This window comes from Eschscholzia californica, unplaced genomic scaffold (genome assembly GCF_041429995.1).
Source record: "Eschscholzia californica isolate CP2 unplaced genomic scaffold, dmEscCali1.0.p SCAF_4, whole genome shotgun sequence".
NCBI classification, from domain to species: Eukaryota; Viridiplantae; Streptophyta; class Magnoliopsida; order Ranunculales; family Papaveraceae; genus Eschscholzia; species Eschscholzia californica.
The window spans coordinates 47,666,904-47,691,746 of record NW_028238461.1 but is presented as its reverse complement, the minus strand read 5'-3'; the positions used below and the strand labels follow the sequence as shown (position 1 = coordinate 47,691,746).

Genomic DNA, 24,843 nt, shown 5'->3' with positions numbered 1-24,843 from the left:
TCACTTACAAGTTCATTATAAGAGATGCCATTGAATCACATTGGAGATGGGTAATTCTAAAAGATCTCAATTGAAACCATTATCTTTCCTTCCACCAAGTGAGACCTTGGCAATTAAGAAATTAGTTGAAATATGATTTTGAGGTGGATAAAGGTCATTGGGGTAGATAAGTGTCAAAATCTCAAAACCATTTGGTTGCTTTTAGAAGCTTCATACCTAATTGTTGTGCACATTCTCTAAGCAACTCAATAAGAAATCAACGAGGAACAATAGCAAGCGAAGAAGTATTATACTGATTCCCCAGGCAACGGTAAAATTAAAAGAAAATTGACAGTCGAAATTATGATCTCACAATATCACAATATAGAGTAGATTGATGAGACTATATACATGAGAAACAAGAACCTAAACAAAAGGAAGGATTGACAATACTCACCACTTTGAGCTCCTGTAAAGGAATGGGTAAGAGTAAGAGGCCATCGATTTCGACCGAGAATTTCTTTCTCATCCCTACACATTGCACACCTAACCGCTCTATGGGTTCTAGAGTAACTAACCCATTTGACGTTCATTTTTCGGACACCACTCCAATCTTCTCTACATGGCTGGCTCTCTTCACCACTCCAATCTTCTCTACATGGCTGGCTCTCTTCACAAAGTCCTTTCATACATATCTACATCGTATAACTGCTATTTCCGGGCTCGTCTATATCAACCTTTGGTCCATCAGTACTAGGCATCTGAAACCTGCAAACTGGGCAAGAACTATGAAGCTCCAACCATGGAAGTATACACCCACTATGAAACTTATGTTTACAAGGCATTTCTTTTGCTTCTGTACCAATTTCAAAATCATCCAAACACACCGAGCATTGTAAGTTATCTTTGATAATAACATTTGGCATTGCTTCAATCGCCTGTTTCTCAGTTGGTGGTGTTCCATATCTGTTTGGATCGGTATCCATTAGATGTTGTAGTAGAAGCTCCAAACCAGGTCCATTGAGATAATTGCCTAAAGAGCTAGGACTAGTTTGATTTTGATTCAAATCCAAAGTGGAATCACCATCTTGAAGGATTATTGTTTGGTCGAAAGGGTTGATTAGAACAACGCGTTCTCTATCTCTTCGCCTCTCAGTTTCAGAATTCTCCATCCCACTTGGAATTGTAAGACCTTCAAGCATATGGAGAATTGCAGCTGAGCTTCTCCTTCTTCGTCGAACTGTTTCAAGATCTCTCTCTAGTTCGGTTGCTTCTCGTAATGTTTCAACTTCTTCCTCCTGTTCTTCTTCTTCATCATCATCATCGTCATCCTCTCTTCCGGATCTTTGGCGTCTAGAACTAGTAGTACCCAACATTCCAAGCAAGATCCTAGCCCAAAGAGAAAGAGCTCTGTCATTACCCAGATCTATATCTTCATCATTTGTACTACCCATTTCTTCAACAAAACCACCATCACAAGATGGGCATTTGATCTCTAACCCCATTACTGGATTCACCACTTGGGAACACTCATAACACCAATACCTCATTGATAGAGGTTCACCCATTTTCTATCTCTAACTCTTTCTCTGCAATTTCCATTCACCAAGATTAAAGATCACATCTCACCTTAACTAAACAGGTAAAAAGCATATGATGATTTTCAATCTAAACAACCAAAAAAAGAATATAAACTATTCAACCCAATCAAACATCATAACAAGATCATATAAAGATTAAACAGATAATGATAGAAATACATGAACTTATACTAGAGAAAAAAAAGCAGAATCTCATCAAAGGCATGAATCAAATATAAACAAGTAAAAAAGAAGAAACCCTTTGTAAATAATCTTACCTAAAAGCAAGAAATGAAGCAAAGTTCCCTTGAGAGATTTCACATGTGTAGAAAAGAAACAAGAGAAAGAGATAAACAGAGAAGAAAAGTTGAGAAGAGGGAAATGAAAGAATCAAGAGTTATTCTTATGTTTCTGCTTTTCTATATGATTTGATATTTGATGGTGATGATGATGATTGATCAATCAAAAAGGACATAGAGAGAAAGAGAGAAAGAGAGAGAGAGAGTTTGGGGATTAACAAGGAAAATGAAAGAAGAGAGATGGAGTGGGGTTTACTGTTGTAAATTGGAAAGAGATATGGATTGAGGAAGGAGTATATGCTGAGGTGGCGTTGATAATGTTGACAAAGAGCAGCAAGTTGCAGTAAAGAATGACCACCAACGCGTCTTCCACTCTAATTTGTTTATTTTCTTATGGCCCACGCTGTGGGTCATCCTTCAAAATCTACGGGGGCATCTAAATTTTTGGGTGGAAGAGTTTGGGAGGCTCCAAAGAATTCACCATGTCTTTTTCTTCTTCTCTCCTTCTCTTTCGTTACCTCTCGCTCTCCCTCTCTGTTCCGGCAAAAGAGTCCTTTAAGAGGTTATTTGGTAAAGCCCTCCTCGAGGGTTCGTGGTCGACCATGAAACATCTCGTGGCTGGTAGACCACAAAACATCTCGTGGTTGGTCGATCGAACAGTGAGAGAGAGTGTGGTCGTGATCAGAGACATTGGTAGTCGAGGTGGTGGTGGGAGGAAAGGAAGAAAATAAAAGATATTAAAAGGGTCAGCGACAATGGCAGTCCTCGAACAGGCTTTGTCGGCATGAAAGAAGGTTGGTGGGAGGCAACCAAGATTTTTCCACCCCATTTTAGATGCCCTTGTAGACTTTTTAGGATGTCCCAAACCCCTCATTTATATATGAGCATTCTTGTAAACTAGATTTACATACAACCCCCTTAACCTAAATTGGACTTGAGTTGACTCTATTTTAACTCAATATACTTGCATAGTACCACATCATGCTATTTATAGTATAAGATTCTTAAGTGTTAAGGAGCAAAACCACTCTTGCAACTGAACTTAGATGCACTCTTAAACTCCACAAGGACCACAAGGAGATCCAAAGTCAAAACCTCTCCTCAAGTTCTTAAACTCCAATTCCACTAACCACTTGCTTTCCAAATAACAAAAACAACTTTACTCATCTCCATAGGGAGGAATCTTTGCTACTGTTTTGTTCACATAGAAGCACATGTAGTGGCTTTGCTTTCAATGTGAATTGAGACTCATAGAGAGGCCATCCCACATAGTTTAGTGTGAGTGGACTTTGAACAATTTCCATGTGAAACTTAAAAGTATTAATAATGTAACAACTAAGTGGAGATGAAGATGAATCAAAGTCAGATAGATAAATTGTCGTGTTGATCGTCAACATATATAGAAATGCTTGATTTGGAGTAGGGATCTTTAAAACCTGTTTTCACTAATTAGAACTACTTAGGATTACCAAACTAAGAATAATATCCTCTTAGATCAACCAGGGAGATTTATTGGTTGTGAACCAGAAACAGATACCTAAAAGAGTCTTACTTGAGATATCAAGCAGTAAACTCAATTACATTGTAACATGATTTCAGGAATAAACATGAACATCTATTCTACCTATATTGGGTCACATCAACAATAAACACCTCCGTATGATAAGAACATGAAGAATATGTCACCAGAACGACACACCTTCTCCATTATTGGCACACTAACCATTCTTCCGAAGTTAGGTTGGTATAAATATCATTGCCCTTGTTGGTCTTATCACTCCGTTACGCACGAATAACAACAAATTTTATAGAACTTGCTTTCCTACACCATTGTCTCCCCAAGCTTTGGTAAAGGATGAAACGGTAATGGTAGAGAAGTAGCGGCAACATAAAAATTTCACCAGCTAATGAACCTCATCTGCAAAGAGTGTCCCTAGTTCTTAGTCCTCTGATCCTGCATAAGAATATTATGTTTCAGTGTGAAACAATGATGAGAACATTTGAACCTATTATGTCATTCAAGAAGTTAATTACGAATCAAATATGAATTGTAGAAAAAAAATTTCAGTAAAATCTTAAGTGACGGACTTTAACAAGAAAGATGCATTTGACTTTGTATGCAAGAAACATACTTAACAAGTACATACCCCATGTTCTTGAGCATCTTCAAAAAGGGATGAGTAATAGGGATGATCAGAGACAGGACACTCAGAAATGCAGCTAGACATAGAGCTTTGTCGACCTATAGCCGGAATTGAGGGATTCATGAAACTATTTCTTAAATCATAGTCTGTAGAAGAAACCCCCAACCTGTACATCTGAAGCCAAAACATTGAAGACACGAGCCTTACTGAAAAGGCGATAATTTGCATCCATAGAGCAAGCCTTAGTGAAAAGACAAAATGTGGACCATACTTGTCGGATGAAATGTTCCTAGGTAAATGAAATAAGCAAACAAAAAGGATCAACAATTGAGTATGTTTAGATTGCAGAAACAGCTCACCCCCATCAAAAGAAAAGAAAAGGATGATAATGAAGTAGAAAGTTGTATAAAAACCATGAACTAATAACTTCTAAAAAATGGGGCGACGACTCTAAATTGCTTCATATTGGCCAATATATATGTACTCTAGGCACCCTTTTCGGTTAAGCAGGTTTCTATGAGTTCTATCAAAAGATAATGGCAGATACCACTATCATCTCCGAATGTAGCAACATCTCGAGTGTGGGGAACCCCACATAGTGTGGACTAGTCCCTAAAGCATGGTGCAATTTTCCCCACATGCAGAAGAGCAACTTGCCACTAAAGATGAGCATCCAAGAAAGTTAGCAACAGAGTATAATGGTACTTTACGAGCCCAAGCTTCTCAAATTTGGTCGAGTATCAAACTGCATAGTATTGCTCATGTGTATCTAGTACGGGCAATTTCCGTTTCTAAGCTATTTCCCAAAGTCTATTTTCTTTTTGCATCGAACCAAAGTCTATTTTCTACATCTATTATGCCCATGGGGTTGCATCGTTTCGAAAGCCAAAGCACCCAATCCAACCAACACACACATAGCAACAAAAAGTATGAGAGAAACTTTTTGAGATTAAGACTTACCAAATATGATTGAAGAAGAGAATAAACCAGAAGATATCAAGAAAAATAGCACAACAAAGAAGAGCTGCGTAAGTTCGTCCGAGCCTTTCACTACCACTTTCAATCGCGACAAGAGCAAACAACCCAATACCAAAATTGATCAGCGAAACACCATTGAACAATGCTCCTAATGATCCAATTAAAGCACAACCGATCTGTAACACGATATGGAAAAAATTAAAAAAGATATTAAATCAAATGAAAACGTAAAGAGAAACAGATTCGAAAACCCTAATTTCAAATGAATGAAATGAAATTAAAGTAAATACTTGAATATAAATGAGAATGACAGCAAATGCTTGAAGTTTATCGTAATCGAGAAACCACGACCGAATCTGTGATCGTAATGAAGAACAACAGAGCATCATCTGTTGCGGGGAAATCTTTGTGCCCTAGAAATGTAAGAAATAAAACCAAACTCACATCGTTGGGATCAACTTAGAGAGAGAGAGAGAAAGAGAGAATTGTGGGAAGAAATTCTTGTCTCTAGAGTTTCATTGGTTTTAGGAAGTCTAGTCGTTGATTTTTCAGCTTTTTGACGGTTAGCTGTTGTTAACGGAATTGTAACAGGAAGTTTTAAAAGCGCCCTCCTAAGTGTTTTTTTTTGTTCAAAACCTCTAAGTGTTAAAGGCGACTCTTCCCCTCACAAATTCACAAATTCTCTTTTACATTTGCGTTGGGGGAGACGTTTATGGCCATGTTTGGCGGACGGGAATGGAATGTGATTCCCGGAGTAATTGTTAAGATTCTGAGCCTTATAATCACAAAGTGCAACGAGCAATGACTTTGTTGGGGTTTTGTTTGGTGTGGTCCAACAAAATCTTATCTCCCAACTTTGTTTTGTTTAGTAAAGATTAGGTATTTGATGTAAAACCAAAAGAAGGATACACTCATGGATTTCAACTTTCAAAGTTAGTACTACTATCTATTTTGTGACCCTTCCCTTTACAACTCAAGTAATGTTTGGTATTAATTGAGTTCTTTTTTGTGAGTCAAAGGGTGTGCATTGATTAATATCTACATTTTTCTCCAATCACTAACTTTGACCCACACACTATGACACTATAAAGGAGTAGGAAGACCACACGGGTTGTGAGACATGTCCCTAAGGGGTAAAAGTTGACATTGCTATAAAGGGTCGGAATTGACTTACATGGTAAATTTGCTTAACAACTACGATGGCTAAATCATCTTCGTCCACATACTCACCTCAAGATAGTGGCTGTAAAGGGTATGTCACGTCGTTTAAGAAATTGACTTTTAATGGTCCAAACAACACGAACACGAAGGTTGCGCTAGATTAGAAAAAAGTATGTCGATAAAAAAAGCAGTCCGGGTTGTCATGGTCTATGCCAAAGTTAACAAAAATTGGACCTAAACAACAATAGCTGTTTTATTAAGATGTAACTGTCACTGCATTTAGATATCCCTTCAGATCCCCAACAAACCTTTTCTTTGCTTTCATGTATATTAAACACTACATTTTGCCAGGCAGCCATGAAACCGACCTACTTATAAATTGAGCTTAATTTCCCATATTAAAAGTATAAAACATCACATGCCTATCACTCTCTCTATAGGCTTAAATTAGAGCCTTTATCTCGCAACTCGCAAGCAAAACTTAACTTTTTTTTTCGATCTGTACAGGTTATCTTAACTTTCAAGCAAATAATACGTACGAACTTGTACCCAAGAAATTAAAGAGTAGAGTAGAAGTACACATTTTGTTCTAATTCATTAATTATAATCATCATTAACTTAATTAACCTTCAAGTTTATGACCAAATTCAAAAACTTTGTAAATATAGCTGAAATTAAATTGTTAGTATATTAATTCTTATTAAGAAAAACAGCCATTAATTGTTTGTTTGTTCCAACTGTCCATGGAAGTTGAAGTTTGAATTGAATTGGAAAAATTAATTACTTACAAGTATAAGATTACATGCAATGACAATTACCAATGAATATCAAATTACACTTATGATTATTAGTTGTGATTCGTCCAATTTTCATGAAATATGATGTAATTATCCCTAAATGTATAATAAGGTGGTTTTTTTTTGTCAACTACGTGCAGCGGTTGGACATTAGCTCTGTAATCTAGAAGTCCTAAGTTCGATCCTTACTGAAAGTGAAAATTCATAAGTTATAGATCTAGTGATAAATTTAAGAGGCTCTTGCCCCGTCTCGGCATATCGTTTCAAAAAAACGTAGTTTGTTTCTTTTTGAATTCAGACGAGTATTTAAAAATATAATTTTGTTAAGAAGTGATGTTGTTGAAAGATCCATATTCATACTTATAAATTTTGAAAAGACTATATATAATTTGAAGGTTAATAAAGGCCTAAAGAGTAATAAAAGTATTTGCATAAACTAAGTTAGTACTGGCATGAATTGTTTGTGGTAAGTCCGAATATTATTGCATTGGAGTTTTGATCGAAAGAGATCTTATACTATTATCAATAAACACGTTTTGGTTCGTCGAAAAGGATTCTATACTTTCACATCTCTTTTATTATTTGGCCACAATCTTATCATATTCGGCAATCTAAATGTCATAAATGAGATTGCCCTCATAAATTAGTATTTTGTTCATATATATGCTTCACTTTCAGGTAAGCTCCTCCTCATAAATTAGCAACGATGATAGAAGAGGTTACAAGTCAAAGCCTACTCTCGACTTACACGAAATAAAAAATCTCTATTTTCGAGTCAACAATATTTCTATCTTTTGTTGGATTTTTCCACTCTAGATGGACGATGGATTCATATTTAGGTTTGGGGTGGATCTACTTTTTCAGTCTCTTATGTCTTTCTCCGTTGATTTTGTGTAGGTCTGATTAGGTTTTGACTTGCCGTTCTTCTACCATTGCTCAAAAAGGCAAATTCTATAAAAACAAATTATACTTTTTGTCTATTGTCTTTAGTGCATTATGTTAATTTTAGTTTCTTTTTATCCGTTGAAGAACAATTGATCTAGTAACCAATGTACTGCATATGGTAAATAGAGATCCAAAGTTACATTTTTAGAACCCCAAATTACATATAATTAACTTAAACAAAGTACTAATACAACATTAATGATCATAAGTAATCAGATATTAGCAGGAAAACTATGACCATGAACTATAGAAGACAACTCTATAATATCTTGAACTTGTGCTGTTGCTTCATCCAAAAGCCATTTCTCAAGCAAAGAAAATGGTTGATGTACTTCTTGTTGATTCTCCATTACAGATCTTTTCTTGCTCATTTCCGACGATATTAATACGAGTTTCTCCTCGGTATTAAGATTAGAGTCTGATAGTGAAGCAGATGACTTCTCCCAATTAGCTAAATTACTCATATTCATCTCAAAAGATAAAAGTGAATCAAAATCTTGATCATGTGAGATGAGATGATGGTTATTATGATGATCATTATCCTCACAACTTTCTTGCTCAACTTTATTACTTCCTTGTTGGTTGCATTCAATAAGATCAGTTGTTGACATAAAATCATAGCTACCATTTTGATTTTGAGGAAATTTCACTTGGGATTTGTCGAAAATTGTACTAGTTTTTGGAGAAGATCTCATCCAACCTTCTAAGAGTCTTGAAATGTTTTCAGTGCTTGAAGCATAAGTAGTAGTATTGGAATTAGTTGGTTGATTAATGAACTCATGAATATTGTTGTTCATAACTAGTGAAGTATTTTTCTCATCATCATCAATGTGGGTTTTGTTGATTAGTTGATGATGGTAATGATGGTTTTGAGTAGAAGAAGATGAATTTGCTGTTGAAATATAAGGATCTAATCCTGATTGAAGCTTCTTGATCTTTTTCTTGAGATGGGTATTCCAATAATTCTTTATATCATTATCTGTTCTCTGGGGAAGGTAAGAAGCTATTGCTGCCCACCTATTCAAATACACTTCAAATTAGAGAAAGAGAGGGTGTGACATCTCAACCCTTAGCCGTTATCGATATTTTTCCCCGCTTTAGACACTTCATGCCCAAGCTTACAAGTAAGGAATTTTGTTTTTGGCGAATTGTGATAGTCTCATGTTACTCACAAGAATAACCGTAATCTGGGCTATAGATGAACACTCAAGCTTAGTATATGTCGAGGTCTTTTAGACGGGCTCGTGGAATCTTCGCCAAGAACAAAAACCCGTACCCTATAGGCTTGCACCTGAGGTGTGTAAAGTGGGGACAATGCGTTACAGGGAGAGAGAGAATTATTACTTGTTTCCCATTAAGGATTGAAGATGAATTATCATCCCTTCTTCATGAGTAGTGAAATTGCCACGCTTGATACCTGGTCTGAGGTAATTAGTCCACCTTAATCTGCAGCTTTTGCTGCATCTAAGCAACCCTTTTTTGCCACATTAAGAACACAAAAGTTAGATCAAAATTGATCTTGATCAATTAAGCATGTATTCTTATGATGAATTGATGAAACGAAATTCAGCAATAAAACAGTGAAGTCATGTTTAGATTCTATAAATTTTCAATACCCAAAAAATCAAAATTGAACAAAGATATTTAGATTCCTTCATATATGAATCTAGAATATATCATATAGGAAATGGGTTTTTTCAAGATCAATAATATCATACCAGTATTAGTAGGAACTGCCCTCCAATTTCCTGGACCATGTTGTTGAATATAAGAGACTAAAACAATGTCTTCTTCAGGAGTCCAAGGTCCTTTCTTGATTCCAACCTTATCACAACAAGGAGGTCTTCCCATTGCTATAGTGATCAATCTATCACTAGCTAGCTAGCTAATATGTATAGCTATCCCTTTCCTTCTCTCTCTAACTTCTATATATCTATGATACTTGTATAACTAGCTAGCTACAGTTCATAGAACATGTGATCCTTTATATACAAGGTGACTTATAAGGAGGTGATAGTGAAAGGAGGTTTTCTTTTTTCACCCATGATCAATGATCTACCACTCTGACTCACCATCTCTTTTATAAATCGAAACAGATACTCTGCCCGATATATAATTCCCAAACAGACGTACAAAAGTTAGAAAATAAAATAATTTATGGGTTTCTTTAAATCTTGTCCGTCCACCCAAACTGATGTGTACGTAGCGCGGGTGTATATGTTTTGGGTATAAAATAAGTCTTACACCACCAAAGTCAGCTTAGGTAGGAGTTGACCCAATTTCTATTGTGGTCTCTTTCTTCCTTTACTTTTTTAAGGGTCACAAGAATCAACACTCTTCCTCTTAAAAAGGTTAAAACTTGATGCTCTTAGTTCCCCTAATAAATTCTTCTTACTTGCCACCTCTTTAGTTTCTTTTTCTAGTTGTTCAATAACTCTTTAGGGTTTCATCATGTTTTGAAGTAAAAGTTTCTTACTTTTTCTGATATTTTCTTGATTTAATTTTATGATCTAGGTATCTCAATAAAACAAGATTTTAATGAAGATGTTAGTAAAACTAGTTATTGGTTACTTTAACACGTTTTAGTTTAAATTTCTTTTCCTAATGAACCTATATTCCATTCAATATTTCCCCACCAAATTGGTACTTGGTACATGGAGTGTACCCAACCTCACGTATATATGTATGATCTTAAATGTAACCTTTTCACACTAAGAGAAGTAATGAACAATTTTGGATCTATCTCATGTTGATCAATTCAAACCCCCCTTTCTTATATTTACAAGTTTGTTAGGTATAACCTGTCTATACATACAATTCTATCGTACTACGTGGGTTGACCGCGAGGACGTCAACAATCTAAATTACTATCTTGTATGAGTTGTCTTATGAGACTATATGGTATCCTAACCCTGTATCATGAGAAAATTAATTGTTGGACCATATAGATACTAATAATATTAATATCGTTTACAATCCTTAAACCTACTTCAATCTTTTGTCGGCTGACATATATGGGTCCTTTGTTATTGTTAGAAAGATCTTTAGTGAGGGAGAAAATCTCCATTTTCCAGTGTGACAAAGGGAAATCTTGTTTCCTTCTATGGTGATGAAGGGGAAACTCCATCCTCTTCGTCGTTGTTTAGCAGAACCCCTTCCCCTTTGTAACTAGCAACGGGGTCTGTCTAGAAGATGGGACTTCCTTTGTCATCAAATGAGAGACGAGGAAGCGGTTTAGAAAGTGAGGAGCTAAAAAGAAATTAAATAGGTCCTCAAGAAAGACATTATGACTAACAAAATAAAGTCAATTGCGTCAAACTGAATTGACATTTAAAAATTCTTTCGCCTATACAACAATAGCCTCGCGTTAATATGTAAAAACATTTTTATGAAATTAAGACTACGAAAAGTGTTTCTTCGCTTACAACTTCACTCAGAGTTTTAGTCAGAAACTGATGTTGCATATCTTCTAGATCGCTTGTCGATTTCCATGTGCAACATAACGGGGGTACACGTTTGAAGAGGTGAAAAGTGTAGAAGTAGAAAAGTAGGGATCAAATTGTAATCCGAAAACCGGCAAATGGAGAGAGACCATCTACAAGCAGACACGACAAAGGACCCTAGAAGAGCTTCTTCCTGTATAAATCGATTTCTTCTCCATCAACTATCTCAGACACGACAAACCCTTGGAATGCCCTAATTTTCTCTTAGCTCTTTGCTCAGTCAACTGACGAACATTTCAACTACTAATTTTTACCCAAATTCAGAGATGGAAACCAGCATCTTAGAATCAATTGGTGGAGAAATCATCGGAGTAATGTCACCTGTATCGATCTGTATGTCATTAGTAGTTCTCTTAGTTTACTCAGTTTCTCCCTCTAATCAAGATTCAACCCCAATTAGAACTGCTGCTAATTTAGTTTACTTAGAAACCCCAACTGATTCAACAACTCAAAAACTTGAAGGTTCGTTATTAAATGCACTTGTCTTCATTATCCTAATTGCTGCTGTTACTTTCCTTCTTGTTCTTCTTTACTATTACAATTTCAATAATTTCTTGAAGAACTATATGAGATTCTCAGCTTTCTTTGTTTTAGGATCAATGGGTGGGTCAATTTTTCTCTCATTAATTCAACATTTCTCTATACCAATTGATTCAATAACTTGTTGTATTCTGTTATTCAATTTCACAATAGTGGGTGTTTTATCAGTTTTCTCACCTGGAATTCCAATTTTATTGAAACAAGGGTATATGGTTCTTTTGGGGATAATTGTTGCTGCTTGGTTTACAAAATTACCTGAATGGACAACATGGGTTTTACTTGTCGCATTGTCTTTGTATGATTTAGCTGCTGTTTTAGCTCCAGGAGGACCTTTGAAGTTACTAGTCGAATTGGCTTCGAGTAGAGATGAAGATCTTCCTGCATTGGTTTATGAAGCTCGACCGACTGTCGATCGTGGGTCATTGGGTATTTTAGTCACTGGAGCTACTACTACTACTACTAATGATAGGGTAGGTTCATTGGAACTTCAACCGGTAACCCAATCACCTGAAAATCATAGTAATTTGGATTACTCTAGTGGTAGGGTCGGAAATCGTCAGACTAGTGAGATTCAAGATGAAGAGAGTTACCCATTGGTTGGTAATTTTGAAGAGAGACCATCTACAAGCAGTGGAAGTTCTGATTTTTCAACAGTCGATGTCGGGCGATTACATGGTAGAAATTTGAGCAATCGAGAGAGAGAAACTATTGAGGAAGTTTCACCACTTGGTGATCTTATTGGTTTGGGTAATGAGAGAGAAGAAAGGAGAAGTCTTGGTGGTGGTGTTGGTGGGTTTGAGAATGCTTTGACAGAAACTGCAGGTATAAAACTAGGACTTGGAGACTTCATTTTTTACAGTGTTCTAGTGGGTAGAGCTGCAATGTATGACCTAATGACTGTTTATGCTTGTTATCTTGCTATCGTTTCGGGTCTTAGTTGCACACTAATATTGTTGTCTGTGTTTCGAAAAGCTCTGCCTGCCTTGCCTATATCGATTGCTTTGGGAATCGTATTTTACTTTTGTACTCGGTTGATGATGGAACCTTTTGTAGTTGGGATCTCTACAAACCTAATGATGTTTTGATTTCCTAATCTCTTTTGTTGGTCCATACCAGTATATGAAATACAGTAAAGAGAATCAGAACTGTTTCGAAAAGAAATGTAGCATGCTCAATCAGTCAAAAAGTTTAGTTGAGGGAATTGTCTGTTGTTTCTAGGTTTCTAATGCTTTTGGTATCGAAAACGACTAACAAGAAATGCAACATTGTGAAGGTTGGTAATTAGCAATTAGTAAAACAAGTTTAACTCTAGAATGTTTTCTTTCATATTTGATGGTTATAAGTTATATTATCCTTTTTTAGATACTATATATGTAGAACCATGCTACTATTAGTTCAGACTTAATAAGTTGTGGATTTGGGAGAAACTGGGAATGGCTTCTCTTCTCTATTTTCACTGATACGTAACTTAGCATTCTGAGACGAGCCAACCACCTGCTGACATACACATCTTGCAAGTTAAGATTGCATTTGCAGAATCTTTTGATGTATTTCGATCTTATCAAAATGATCCTTTAAAGAAATTTTGGTTCCAACTTTAAGTTAACACCTTTAAGTCCTGCCTAGGTGGTTATGGACTGCAAAGATGAATGTGGGATAAAGAGAGAGAGACTGAGAGAGAGAGAGAGAGAGAGAGAGAGAGAGGGTCGAAAGAGGACATTCACTTCTCTGCCCTCTCTTTCATCTACTTATTTTTTTTTCCAAGTTTTCAGTGTTGATCAAATAATGAAAATAAGAAAGTTTTGGTCTCCATTATTCAAAGTCCATTGAAGCTGAAGATGAAGAGGGAGAGAGAATGAACTGCAAACAAAGTCGAAGAGATGACAAAACTACTAAATTAACTCATCTAGCAGTAGAGGGGTTTATAAGAATTCTCACCATTTTTTCTTTAGAGAGAATTGAGCCCCACTTCCCTCTGGTGGACTGAGCAAGATTCAGAGAGAGATTTAGAGAGAACTGAGCCCGATTTCCCTCTCTAGCTAGCTGCTCCGTCCACCTGAACTGGTCTGTCCAAGATTTAGAGAGAGAATTGAGCCCTGCTTCCTTCTCTAGCTGCTCCGCCCACGCGAGCGCATCCCAACCGGGATTCGGGGGCAGATCATCACTGTTATTTAAACCCCTTACCTTATCAAAAGGTGGCTCATCCAGTCATCATCCTAAACATGATTTGCCATATCATCTTCCACGTGTGAATAAGCCAAAAGATTAATCAGTTCTGTTTCATCTTCCTCCTACAAAAACATTTCCACCTGGCTTACAATTAAAAACCAAATTTTAATGTTTTTATTAATAATAGTATGTTTTTTTCTTTAATAAAATCTCTCTATTTTCCTACTTTCTTCCCTTGTTTGGGGATCCAACAAAGAGGTATACCAAACCAGGTCTTGAACTCAATTCCAAATCTCAATACCCTGAATTTGTTCATTCAGGCTTTGAATTGTATCTTATCATTAAGACCTCATTTTTCTGGGGAAAAATAAAGATAAAAAAGGTTTAATCTTGTTTCTTTTTTCTTCCCATCCTCTCTCTAATACCATATTGAACATTTGAATTATGTAAGGAAGACAGGAAACCCTTTTCTTGGGTTAGGGCATCCTCAAAAACTAATCAAAAGGTAAGAGATTATTGTCTCCTTTTATGTCTTCTGATTTTTTGTTTAGGTTTGAATTGTACTTTTTAAGGTGTTAATCATCCATATTTCATTATGAGTTTATACCTATTGTGGGATTTCTCCTGTATGATGCAATATGGGAATTTAGAAATTTGGAGATCAATTCAAGAATTTTGATGTGCTTATTTTTTTAGGGTGGAGTTTGTTGAAATTTTTTTTTTAAAAATCTCATTTTGATAGTGTAATGTACATCTGTAGATGTGTTTGTATAAATGTTAGGTTTATATTAGTAAGAAACAATCACCAAGAGCAGAGTTCCCGATCGGACAAGCTAAAATATCAAGATACAATGTGAGAGAAATGTTAATAGGTTTGGAACCTTATAAGGAGATAGAGTTATCGAAACTTTATATTATACAATTATAGACTAGTGTCACATCTATATGGGTGTGAAAAATTGTAAAGCGTCTGACTGCAATTTACGTAGAGGTCAGATTGAGTATCTATACTTGGTTTGGTACCATGTACATTTTGGGATACGCCAGTGGTATATCTCTTTGGTTTGGTAGTTTAGGTCGTACTAGGTTTTGAATCATTCTCGTAGACAGTATAGATGTACTTCTACATGAAGCTTATAAGGTGTAAGATTCCAAATGCTAAATTTAGAGTACTTATCGTTGAAGGATCCAAAAAGGGTTCGATGAATCCGGAACACCAAGGGGGTAGATTTTCTAGCAATGCTGGTTTCTTAGGAAATAATACACTTATTCGTTGAGCTAATTTTATGGGTTTAGGTTAATATAGCAACCAATTTACCATGTCGTACACTTGTACTATGGTTTTGTTGAGTTCGTTTTTCATGCTGTTTTTACATTTATATCGTCCCTGGTGATTATAGTGACACACTCAGAGGAAGTGAAACATCCAGAGTCTGCTGCAAATCATATTTTATAATATGGTCTAATTCGTCGATATCGAAATTTTTGCATATTGTTGAAGGTAATGTAAGATATATCAGCAAGATTTGAACATTTTTGGAGATCAGCAAGACTTGAACATTTTTGGAGATCAGCAAGGGAGCAATAAATGATATCAGCTATATTTAGCGATATCAACTATGTAGGATCTTCTTCTTTCTTGCAGACATTCGATATCTACATTTTTAGCGGGAGGCGTAGCTAGTGAAGCCTGTTCCAATGGCATCAACAACTTTTAGAAGAAGGCTCTGTCATGATGATGTTGATGGTAAAAGACATGAGCAATTAGAGGCATCAGATTTAGATTGCTTGAATGAACCTTTACTAGGGACAAACGCATATGATAATAAGCACTCTGAGGTAAGCTTTTTCATTTTTACTGAAAGTGTTTAGTTGAACAATGGGGCAATAAACTATGTCGAAGCTGTTTCTTGCTAACATTACTACTTGTGCTACCGATCAATAGGGTTACACTCTAGAAGATCTATGGGAGCTTGAGCGTAAAAAGGCACAATGCCATTGGAGTTGTCTCTTCTCCAGCTTGGTTGCCGACTGGGCCCAATGGTTCGGTAAGTATGTCACAATTCCACTCTATTTGTATCGAGCTTAACTTATAAGTGTAACTTATAGACTTGTTGTCTTTTCAATATATTCATCAATATTTCTTTTTCGTTTTGTGATCAACGTTTTTCTAGCAAATATCGTCTTCGGGTCTGGGGCATATCTTGGAAGGCTTTTAACTCTTCCGTCTGCAAATCACTATGGACAAGAATATAGAGACTCCCTTTGTCTTGACCCTTTACATGTAAGTTTAGCGTATCTTATGCACAACAAAGACCATTTTCTTATGGCTTGCTACAACTTTCTTGTGTATTTGCATGAATGTAGTACTACTACGTATGTTATAAAAGGTATCATAGCTAATTCTCTGAATTGATAACCTTTAAGGGAGAAAGACTGAGATTACTACAGCAGAGGTTGGAAGTTCCCTTCGATGGTTCTCGCGTGGAACATCAGGTAATTTGGTCTCATGCAAAAGAAGTGTCTTGCCTGTGTAGCTTAACTTTTTTTTGTATTACCAAGTTGTTCTCGTTAATAATGTTTTTCAATGGACAAATACCAGACTTAAATCATTGACCGGAAATATATTATGGTTTTAGGATGCACTCAGGCAACTGTGGGAGCTGGCCTATCCTGGTAGAGAACTCCCAAATCTTAAATCGGAGCATTGGAAGGACATGGGTTGGCAAGGACCAGACCCTTCAACAGATTTTAGGTATAAAGAAGTCATTCTTCGCCTGAAAGTTTTACGGGTGTTATTTGTCTTCTCTATGTGGATATTAATCTATCGACTTGTTTTCAGAGGTGGTGGAATGATTTCATTGGAGAATCTTATCTTTTTCGCGAAGCAGTATCCGGTTTGTTTTGTACCTTTCTATACGAGATAAATCTAGATTTCGTAGTAATATCATGGATAGTCCTTGAAAATATTGAATTCCTAGTTGACCCTCGAAGTAATTGGAGATCTCGAGTTCATATCAATTAACATGATTTGTGCTTTCGCTCTTGACAGTTGCCACATTTTAGGCACATACGAGATGTTATTGTGTCAAAGATGAAGTGAAACAAAATATTGAAGAAATTAATAGTCGAGTACTTTTTAGTGTTTGAAGATGCTGAAATTTTCTTTTACCTTATGTTCCTTTGGTTAGAACTCGTTCCAGAAACTAATGCATAAACAAGAAGGCGACAGAGCAGAGTGGGAGTATCCGTTCGCTGTAGCTGGCATCAATATATCGTTTATGTTGACTCAGATGTTAAATCTGCAATCAGGTAAATCGGTTCTCAGGGGACATTCTATTCAATTTTTACGATCACGAATTCTTGGGCAAAAATATGTATATTCATTGAGGATTTTTTACTTCGAGACTAGATACCAGCGTTAGTCGATTCCATTTCCTCCAAATAGTAAAACCTGCCTTATGACACTCTGAAATTTGCTTGCAGGTAAACCAATTACTATGGCGGGGATCCAATTTGTACGATTGCTTAAAGACGACGAAATGGCATTTGATAATCTATATTGTGTAGCGTTTGAGATCATGGATGCTCATTGGCTCGCAAAACGCGCTTCTTATATGCAGTTCAACGTAAACATTACCGAAATTAAGATCATTATTGTCGGCCACGATTTCTTTTGTCATGATCTCTCATTTTTTTGGTTGTTTCTTTGCAGGAAGTTCTCAAGTGTACAAGAACACAATTAGAACGCGAGCTTGCTCTCGAAGATATCTCACAGGTGAAAGATTTGCCGTCTTACAACATGCTAACGAAATAGCTGAGCCAAATATTTAGGTGAAGTTGTATCGTTTCTTGTTCAGAAACATTTCTTTCAATTTACAGAAAAAAAAAAACATTTCTTTCAGATCTGCAAAAATGGCAAGTTTCTATGAATAAGAAGTTGGAGTTTCTTTGCCTCATTCATTGTACAGTTTGTTTGTTGGTTCACAAAAATATGTTAATGTGTCTATCTGGACTAGTCTACTAAAAAGAAGGTCTTGTAGTCAACTATACAACTAAGTTAAGCACTTAAGCTTATAGATTTTTTTTTTCAAAAAAATTGGTTAGGTTAATGTTGAAGATTCACTTGTGTCATTTTTAGAATTTTTAAAGGTTAATTCCATTTTGGCCCCCTAAAGATGACAAACTCACCATAATGGCCCCCTAAATATGACCTTGGCCATTTTTTTCGTTTTTCCGTTAGACGTTAGTGAACTGGGTTTTCTTACCAAAAATACCCCTGCGTGTATCCTCCATGTCAGTCAAGAACATTTGGGATCCCAAGATTCATTATAACTTGTTAAATCAGGTAATTTTATAATGTACTTTTTTCCTCTGTCAGTTCGTATGGGTTCAAAAGGAATAATGTGAATTTCCTTCATTGTATGAATCTCTGCAACTGAAGGGGAGGTCTCTGTTCTTGGTGTAGAAGCTTTTGAAGAATCTACCCTATTGGATTTATCTTTCCTCCCAATTTAACATACTTCTTAAAACATTATTTGGGTCCTGAAAAAATTGATCTTTTTGTTTCCATCTTTTGTTGTTTCTGATGCGTGCTCTGTTAGAACTCGGACTTTCTGAACAGAGATTTGAGTTAAGCCCTTGAAGCTTTCAGTTTCGAAATATCTATTCTCTAGTTCCATTTCTAAACAGAGGACTCTTAAGGAGTAGAGTACTTGATACACCCACATTATATGAGGGTACATGATCAAGGAGTCCCCTTCATAGTTGAACTTCAACAAAATATGAGGTACCTTGTACTCTCTTCAAAAAGTATCATTAATCTCACAACTAAAATTCCATGACCTCGATAGAATTATTAGGTAACTGTCACCATCTCAATTTAGTTCATTAGATGGGCATGCCCTTGATAAATACATGAATGCATATTTTTTTTTAGGAAAGTGCGACTTAAGATATGCAACAACACTATGTCATTGGACGAAAAAACACCACCCAAACCACACCGTTTAAAAATCAATATAGACAAGACAAATTATTCAAACTAAAAGAAAATAAGAAACATAAGAGTGTCGTCATATAGAACAAGGCAAAAATAATCAAACAGAAGAAAGGGTCTCACTGTATTGATAAACGTCAAACCATCTGTATTTTATTGAGTAATCCTTATGATGCCCTACCGATATATCTTGAAGTTTCTTGAAGCTCATTTTCTTTATGTCATATGAGAGAATCATATTTGGTATATGAAATATTAACATCAATGACCGATCCTCTGTATCTTTTTCTTCTCCGATTTCTTCAACAAGCAAAATTGAGAATTCAAAATTATCTCGACCGATCCTTCGATATGCACTTGTTAATGCCTCAAGATCTACATGGTATTTTATATTCCACATAGTATACTTTATATCCATTTCGAGAACATCAAAACGGGTTATGCACGAACCAAATGTCAAAATAAGATGCATACGACCTTTGTTCTCTCCGAAGTATTGGATCCTCATTCTATCCCAAGTATCGGGGTATGTGGGCATTGGCATTGTCTTCCACACTTCTCGATCAACATCGAAATAAATGGAAGAATCCCTCAAACTAACCCAATGCAGTGAACCATTCCAATAAATGCCAGACGAATAAAATATATCGCTAGATGCAGAGATAGGACATCCAGATACCCTCCAAGATGAAGTTTTCGAAGAATAGATTTCAATTTGATAATTTGTAGTATCATATTTCCAAATACAAATAACTTTATAATAGGGTGATTTTAGAGGATCAAAAGCTATACTTAAACTGCAAATCCAAAGGAACCCATTTTTTCGATCTTGACTTCCATGAATGAGTTTATAGTTCTTTGTTGAAGGATTATAGATGTAATAGTTTCTTCTACTAACAGTTGATCTGAAACTACTGCAACAAAGAAGACCATTACAAGATTGTTCAATCTTTATACCAGCTGGATCATTCACAAATGTGAGAGTTTTATATAAGGGAAAGGAACTTGGGATTTTTCTACTATTATCAATAAATATATATTCGAATTCGGGGTTTACATCGAAAGACTGTTTGTTTAAGTAAAAACCAGGGACCAAAGAACTATTTCGGAGAAAATGGTTGCGAATGAAAGATGAATCTGAGATGAGGGAAGACCATTGTTTCGATACGGATTTGAATACAAGAAGAGACTTAACAGGGAGATAGAGTAAAATCTTTGTTAAGAGATCAAGATTGTTGGATAGAATAGATGAAGAAGATGATTTTTCAATGAAGTTATAACCCATAAACTCATCGTTGACTAGCCGCCTATTATTAGAAGAAGACATGAAGAAATCGAGCTTCTTAGAGAAGAGAAAATTGAAAATAGAGAAAAAAAGATGAAAAAGAAGTGTTCATATAGATTGAAAGAAACTTGGATAGGATTAGGATCATTGACTAATTTGTTAAATACAATTATTGGAGGTCTTAACATTATTAATAATACAAGTCTAGACTCTAACCTGATTTTTTTTTTTTTTAGTTTTATCTTCTTAAACTTTGATCCTGAAATTTCATGGCTACCCATTACTTGATTTCATGACTACTATAACAATATTGGAGTTTCAAAATAACAGAGTTAATAGAACTAGCAAAGTAAGAAGAGAAAAAAGAATATTAGATTTAGTGATGGAATTTTATTCAAATTCTTTTAGGGTTTTATGTTTAGTATCAGATCCTTATCTTCCATGATAAGACTAGAATACAATCCTCAATTGTGAAATCTTGCATAAAAATAAACAATGTTGATTAAAAAAAATAGTACTTAAGACTTTTTGGAGAATTTAGGATATTCTCTAGTGAATATGCCCTTGTTAAGTAATAAGAAATTTGGAACCAAATATTTTATGTTAATTAGTGAAATAAACTAAGGGGTTGTTTTGGCCAATTCTTCCCACCAATAAAATGTTTTGATAATTATATTTGGCCAGCGCTTTGGAGAAATCAAAATAATTTTCGGGGTGTGAAGACTTGGTCAAAAATTGGTCAATTTTATTTGATTATTTTATTTAGGGGAAAACAAAATAGCTTCTCCACCTCAGCTCTCTCTCTCTCCACCTCATCTTCTCTCTCCCCACAACTCTCTCTTCTCCGACAGGTCGCCGGCCGGAAAATTTTCCGGCCGGCGATCATTAAAAAAAAAAAAAATCACTCTCTCTCCTTCCTCTCTCTCTCTCTAAAAAACTTTTTCATTTTTTTTTTTGCTTCTTCTCTCTCTCTAGATTGTTCTAGAGAGAGAGAAGAAGAAAAAAAAAAGTTTTTTAGACAGAGAGAGGAGGGAGATAAAGTGAAAATACTTTTTTTTTTTAATGGTCGCCGGCCGGAAAATTTTCCGGCCGGTGAGCTTGTGGGAGAAGAGAGAGTGAGGTGAGGTGGAGAGAGAGTGAGGTGAGGTGGAGTGTTTTTTTTTTATTTCCCCTTAAAATTTATTTTCCCGGAAAATTTCTAAAATTCTACATATTCCCTTTAAAATTTCACACCCCGGAAACTATTTAGCTTTCCCCAAAGCGCTGGCCTTATATTTTGGTGCAAAATATAAAGAAAATGACACCCCACAAAAATGACATAAGAGTTCATAATTAGAAAAATAAATTTAAATTGAGATCGATGTTTTTGATAAATTCAATACTGCATTAATTTAGAGTAGAAATTGAAAAACACTTACGATTGCTGATACATAGTTAGAGTAGCCGCAGAACAAAAAAATGCAATCATGAGAAGATTTTTTTTGTGTAAGAGGCAACCGTAAGAAGATAAATACAAGTAAAGAGCTTCGGAAAATAAATACAAGAAACAGTATTGAAACTAGAAAGTTAACTATAGATATGACTCATACATCATCACAAAAAATACATCAAGGAGAAAAGGAAGACAAAGTACGGTACAAGAGTTTTTACCCCATACGTACAATTGTGGAAGACAACCTAAACAGAGTCGATCGCCACAAGATCCATTCTTACAATCCTCTAAGTGGTAAAAGAATCATTTTAAGTTATAAATCGGAATGAAGCCCATGACTCAAAGCAACTATAAGAGCAGATTTAGTGTGAAATCCAATAGCTCACATTTTTATAGCTACCCTAAATAGTGTTATAGTTGCGTCCCTCAAGGCAAATCGAAAGAAAGTTTGTGACAGAGGGAGACGCCTTTAACACTGACTGGAGGCGCCTATAAAACTTCTAACTTAATTTTCTATAAAACTAGCGTATTAACAACTACTTTCGACAAAATGAAAAAACATATTAACAACTACTTATATAGTATGTTCTCATTGACTACTTGTAATACTGTTTGATTTTGTGGCATAAAGTAAACAACTCTTAGGTTTGTAACTAAAAGAGTCATTCTTTAAACTAAATTTCCAGTGTTATAATAAGACAATTTTTGAAGCTCTTCAAACCAATCTCTTGTCAACGTACTTTTATTAATTTCATACAAATTTTCGAAGAACAAGTTGTAGTTCTAAACAAGCACATGTAAAAGATAAAAATTTACCCATTTAGTGTGTTATTTCCTTAGCACGTGATGAGGGTCTCTCCTCTTTTTTTTTTTTTGAAGTAGGGTCTCTCCTCTTAAAAGATCACAAGATATATAAAGATCACAAGATATAGAGAGGGTCCACGGGTTTTAGACCCAAAATAAAATTCAAAAAAGGATTAAGGTCCAATCTTCCCAGAAAATAAGATTTTAGTCCTCTCTTTTAGAAGAAACATTGTTGATACATAATGTGTTATGTATGACACATATAAAAAAATGAAATAAAGTATGAAACTTTAACAATAAATAACAAGTTATTTATGAAACAAAACAAGAATCAATAAACAAAAAAACACTGTAACTTTGAAATCTAGACATACTTTAACTATACTAAATGTGTTTTGTTATAAAAATATACGTAATTTATACTAAATAACGTCTATATTGCGAAACAAACAGTAAGTTTGAAATCAATCGAAAAAAATCTAAAAAATAAAAAGAAAGAGAACTTTGAGAATTGGTTTTCAAAAGTGAGTTTTTTCTTATATAAAAGGTTATAATGAGTATTATGATTAAATAAGAATGATAGAGATTTGTTTTTTCTATAGAGATAAGTCAATTTGGACTGAATATCCACTATAATTATTATTTTGGCTTAAAATCCTATATTAATATTAGGGTGAACTAAATGTGTGTTTAGGTGTAGATTATTGGACTAGCAACCCAAAAATTAATATAGAGAATGTAATATTCCTAACGAAATACTAAGTGAAGGAGTTACACGGTATATATAGGGGTCAAACTGACTAGTTGGATTACTTTTGGAGGCTAAATCAAAATAAAGAGTCGATTTTTCCTAGGTTGTGTTTGATAGCAATTAGGGGAAAGGAAAAATAATAGAGAAATATTTACTCCGAGAAACCTTTTTTTCGAGAATAATTTTCTCTAAAACCATTTTCATATTTTCTATCGTTTGGTGCGTCCAGAGAAAAAGAAATTATTTTTTCAATTTCTATTTTCCACTTTTTGGTTCACTAGGAGATATTTTAGTTCCAGTGGCATATACGCATAAGTGGTTCTAGTTTTATTGGTAGCATAAGTGGTTCTAGTTTCATTGATAGTTGTTTGTGCCAATATGGGGATCAAATGTGAAATATATAGGAATGTGAAAGTAAATTAATCAGAGAGACTAGCATATAAGAGAGACAGACACACATGAAGCCATATTGAATTGAATGATTCTTACTCCCAATAAGCAAATTCTTCTCTCTCTCTCTCTATATATATATATATATATAATAATAATAAATTAATCAGAGAGACTAGCATATAAGAGAGAGACAAACACACAAGAAGCCATATTGGATTGTAAAAAACAGAGAAGGAAAGAAGGAGAACTTTAAAAAACATAATTCAATCCATCCGATCCCTTAGAAGATTTAACTCTTATTCATACTTGAATAGAAAAATTTATGAAATTACTTCCAACCTTTTGCTTAAGTACATGGTTCTACCTAGTAAAATTAAGTTCACCCACTAAAATTTTCACCTTCTCTTTCAAAATCATTTTTCATCAGTATCACGAGGTCACCACAAACAACATCTCTTGCTTTTCGTCTCTATCCTTATATCTTTCTAATTTACAGTCAATCATTAGTTACCAAATTGATTGGATAGGATTGAAACGATGGAAGAAAGAAAACACATGCCTGTGTATTTCTTCTCTCGGTTAATACCGATTGAGTTTCTTCCCAATTGATGCAATTAGGTTTTTTAACTAGAGGGTCCGAGATTTTCATCGGAGTTTTCACATTGTAACTAAAGCTAGATTAATCAGAAATACTTGGTTAAGAGCTTGGATTTAAGAAGTAGTTGAGCTTTCATGTTTTTTGAGGTTTTGATTCGATAAGAAAGAAACTATTTTCATAATCATCAAAATTACAGGAGCAGAAATTGAAGAAATCAGTATTGTTTTCGTTTTCGTTGAAGAAGCTCTCAAGAGAGGCAAAATAGATGGGGCGTTCTTTTAAGCGATCAAGAGCTGAAGCTTCTTCTACTGTTGCCACCATTTGAACAATTAATTATAGAGAGAAGGAGTTTTAGAGAGAGAGTTTAAGAAAGGGGTAGAGAGAGTCAAATCAATTAGGCCGCGACTTTGGGGAATAAAGAAAATTCTCCGGAGAATAAAGACTTTTCTTAATACTAGTCAAATAAGATTGACTTTTTATGTTTCT

General features: G+C 35.1%; 6 protein-coding genes across 7 annotated transcripts; 2 read left to right on the top strand and 4 right to left on the bottom strand.

Moving 5' to 3' along the window:
* Positions 1 to 272: 272 nt before the first annotated feature.
* On the bottom strand, positions 273 to 2,568 carry LOC147545429 (E3 ubiquitin-protein ligase SIRP1-like). The gene is made up of 2 exons (XM_086634262.1): positions 1,838 to 2,568; positions 273 to 1,568 (listed from the first exon to the last, which is right to left on the bottom strand). The coding sequence occupies exon 2, from the start codon at positions 1,545 to 1,547 to the stop codon at positions 675 to 677; it is 873 nt and encodes a 290-aa protein (XP_086490388.1). The 5' UTR covers positions 1,548 to 1,568; positions 1,838 to 2,568; the 3' UTR covers positions 273 to 674.
* A 780-nt stretch (positions 2,569 to 3,348) lies between these two features.
* On the bottom strand, positions 3,349 to 5,525 carry LOC147545428 (uncharacterized). The gene is made up of 4 exons (XM_086634263.1): positions 5,271 to 5,525; positions 4,963 to 5,156; positions 4,006 to 4,291; positions 3,349 to 3,812 (listed from the first exon to the last, which is right to left on the bottom strand). The coding sequence occupies exons 1-4, from the start codon at positions 5,367 to 5,369 to the stop codon at positions 3,792 to 3,794; spliced, it is 600 nt and encodes a 199-aa protein (XP_086490389.1). The 5' UTR covers positions 5,370 to 5,525; the 3' UTR covers positions 3,349 to 3,791.
* A 2,447-nt stretch (positions 5,526 to 7,972) lies between these two features.
* On the bottom strand, positions 7,973 to 9,968 carry LOC147545427 (transcription factor MYB60-like). Its single transcript, XM_086634843.1, has 3 exons — positions 9,602 to 9,968; positions 9,228 to 9,357; positions 7,973 to 8,900 (listed from the first exon to the last, which is right to left on the bottom strand). The coding sequence occupies exons 1-3, from the start codon at positions 9,732 to 9,734 to the stop codon at positions 8,096 to 8,098; spliced, it is 1,068 nt and encodes a 355-aa protein (XP_086490969.1). The 5' UTR covers positions 9,735 to 9,968; the 3' UTR covers positions 7,973 to 8,095.
* Positions 9,969 to 11,444: 1,476 nt separating this feature from the next.
* Positions 11,445 to 18,214, top strand: LOC147545425 (uncharacterized). 2 transcript variants are annotated; one of them, XM_086634845.1, is made up of 10 exons: positions 11,445 to 14,838; positions 14,888 to 15,934; positions 16,041 to 16,143; positions 16,270 to 16,379; positions 16,523 to 16,591; positions 16,735 to 16,850; positions 16,938 to 16,992; positions 17,287 to 17,407; positions 17,582 to 17,724; positions 17,811 to 18,214. In XM_086634845.1, the coding sequence occupies exons 2-10, from the start codon at positions 15,794 to 15,796 to the stop codon at positions 17,910 to 17,912; spliced, it is 960 nt and encodes a 319-aa protein (XP_086490971.1). In that variant the 5' UTR covers positions 11,445 to 14,838; positions 14,888 to 15,793; the 3' UTR covers positions 17,913 to 18,214. The 2 variants fall into 2 exon arrangements, with proteins under 2 accessions (XP_086490971.1, XP_086490970.1); XM_086634844.1 differs by having other exon boundaries at positions 11,648 to 14,600; positions 15,597 to 15,934.
* On the top strand, positions 11,653 to 13,237 carry LOC147545426 (Presenilin-1). The gene has a single exon (XM_086634842.1). The coding sequence runs from the start codon at positions 11,653 to 11,655 to the stop codon at positions 13,009 to 13,011; it is 1,359 nt and encodes a 452-aa protein (XP_086490968.1). The 3' UTR covers positions 13,012 to 13,237.
* Positions 18,215 to 18,976: 762 nt separating the features above from the next.
* On the bottom strand, positions 18,977 to 20,428 carry LOC147545424 (F-box protein At5g07610-like). Its single transcript, XM_086637083.1, has one exon. It carries the CDS (start codon positions 20,419 to 20,421, stop codon positions 19,195 to 19,197), a length of 1,227 nt encoding a protein of 408 aa, XP_086493209.1. The 5' UTR covers positions 20,422 to 20,428; the 3' UTR covers positions 18,977 to 19,194.
* Between the last annotated feature and the right edge of the window lie 4,415 nt (positions 20,429 to 24,843).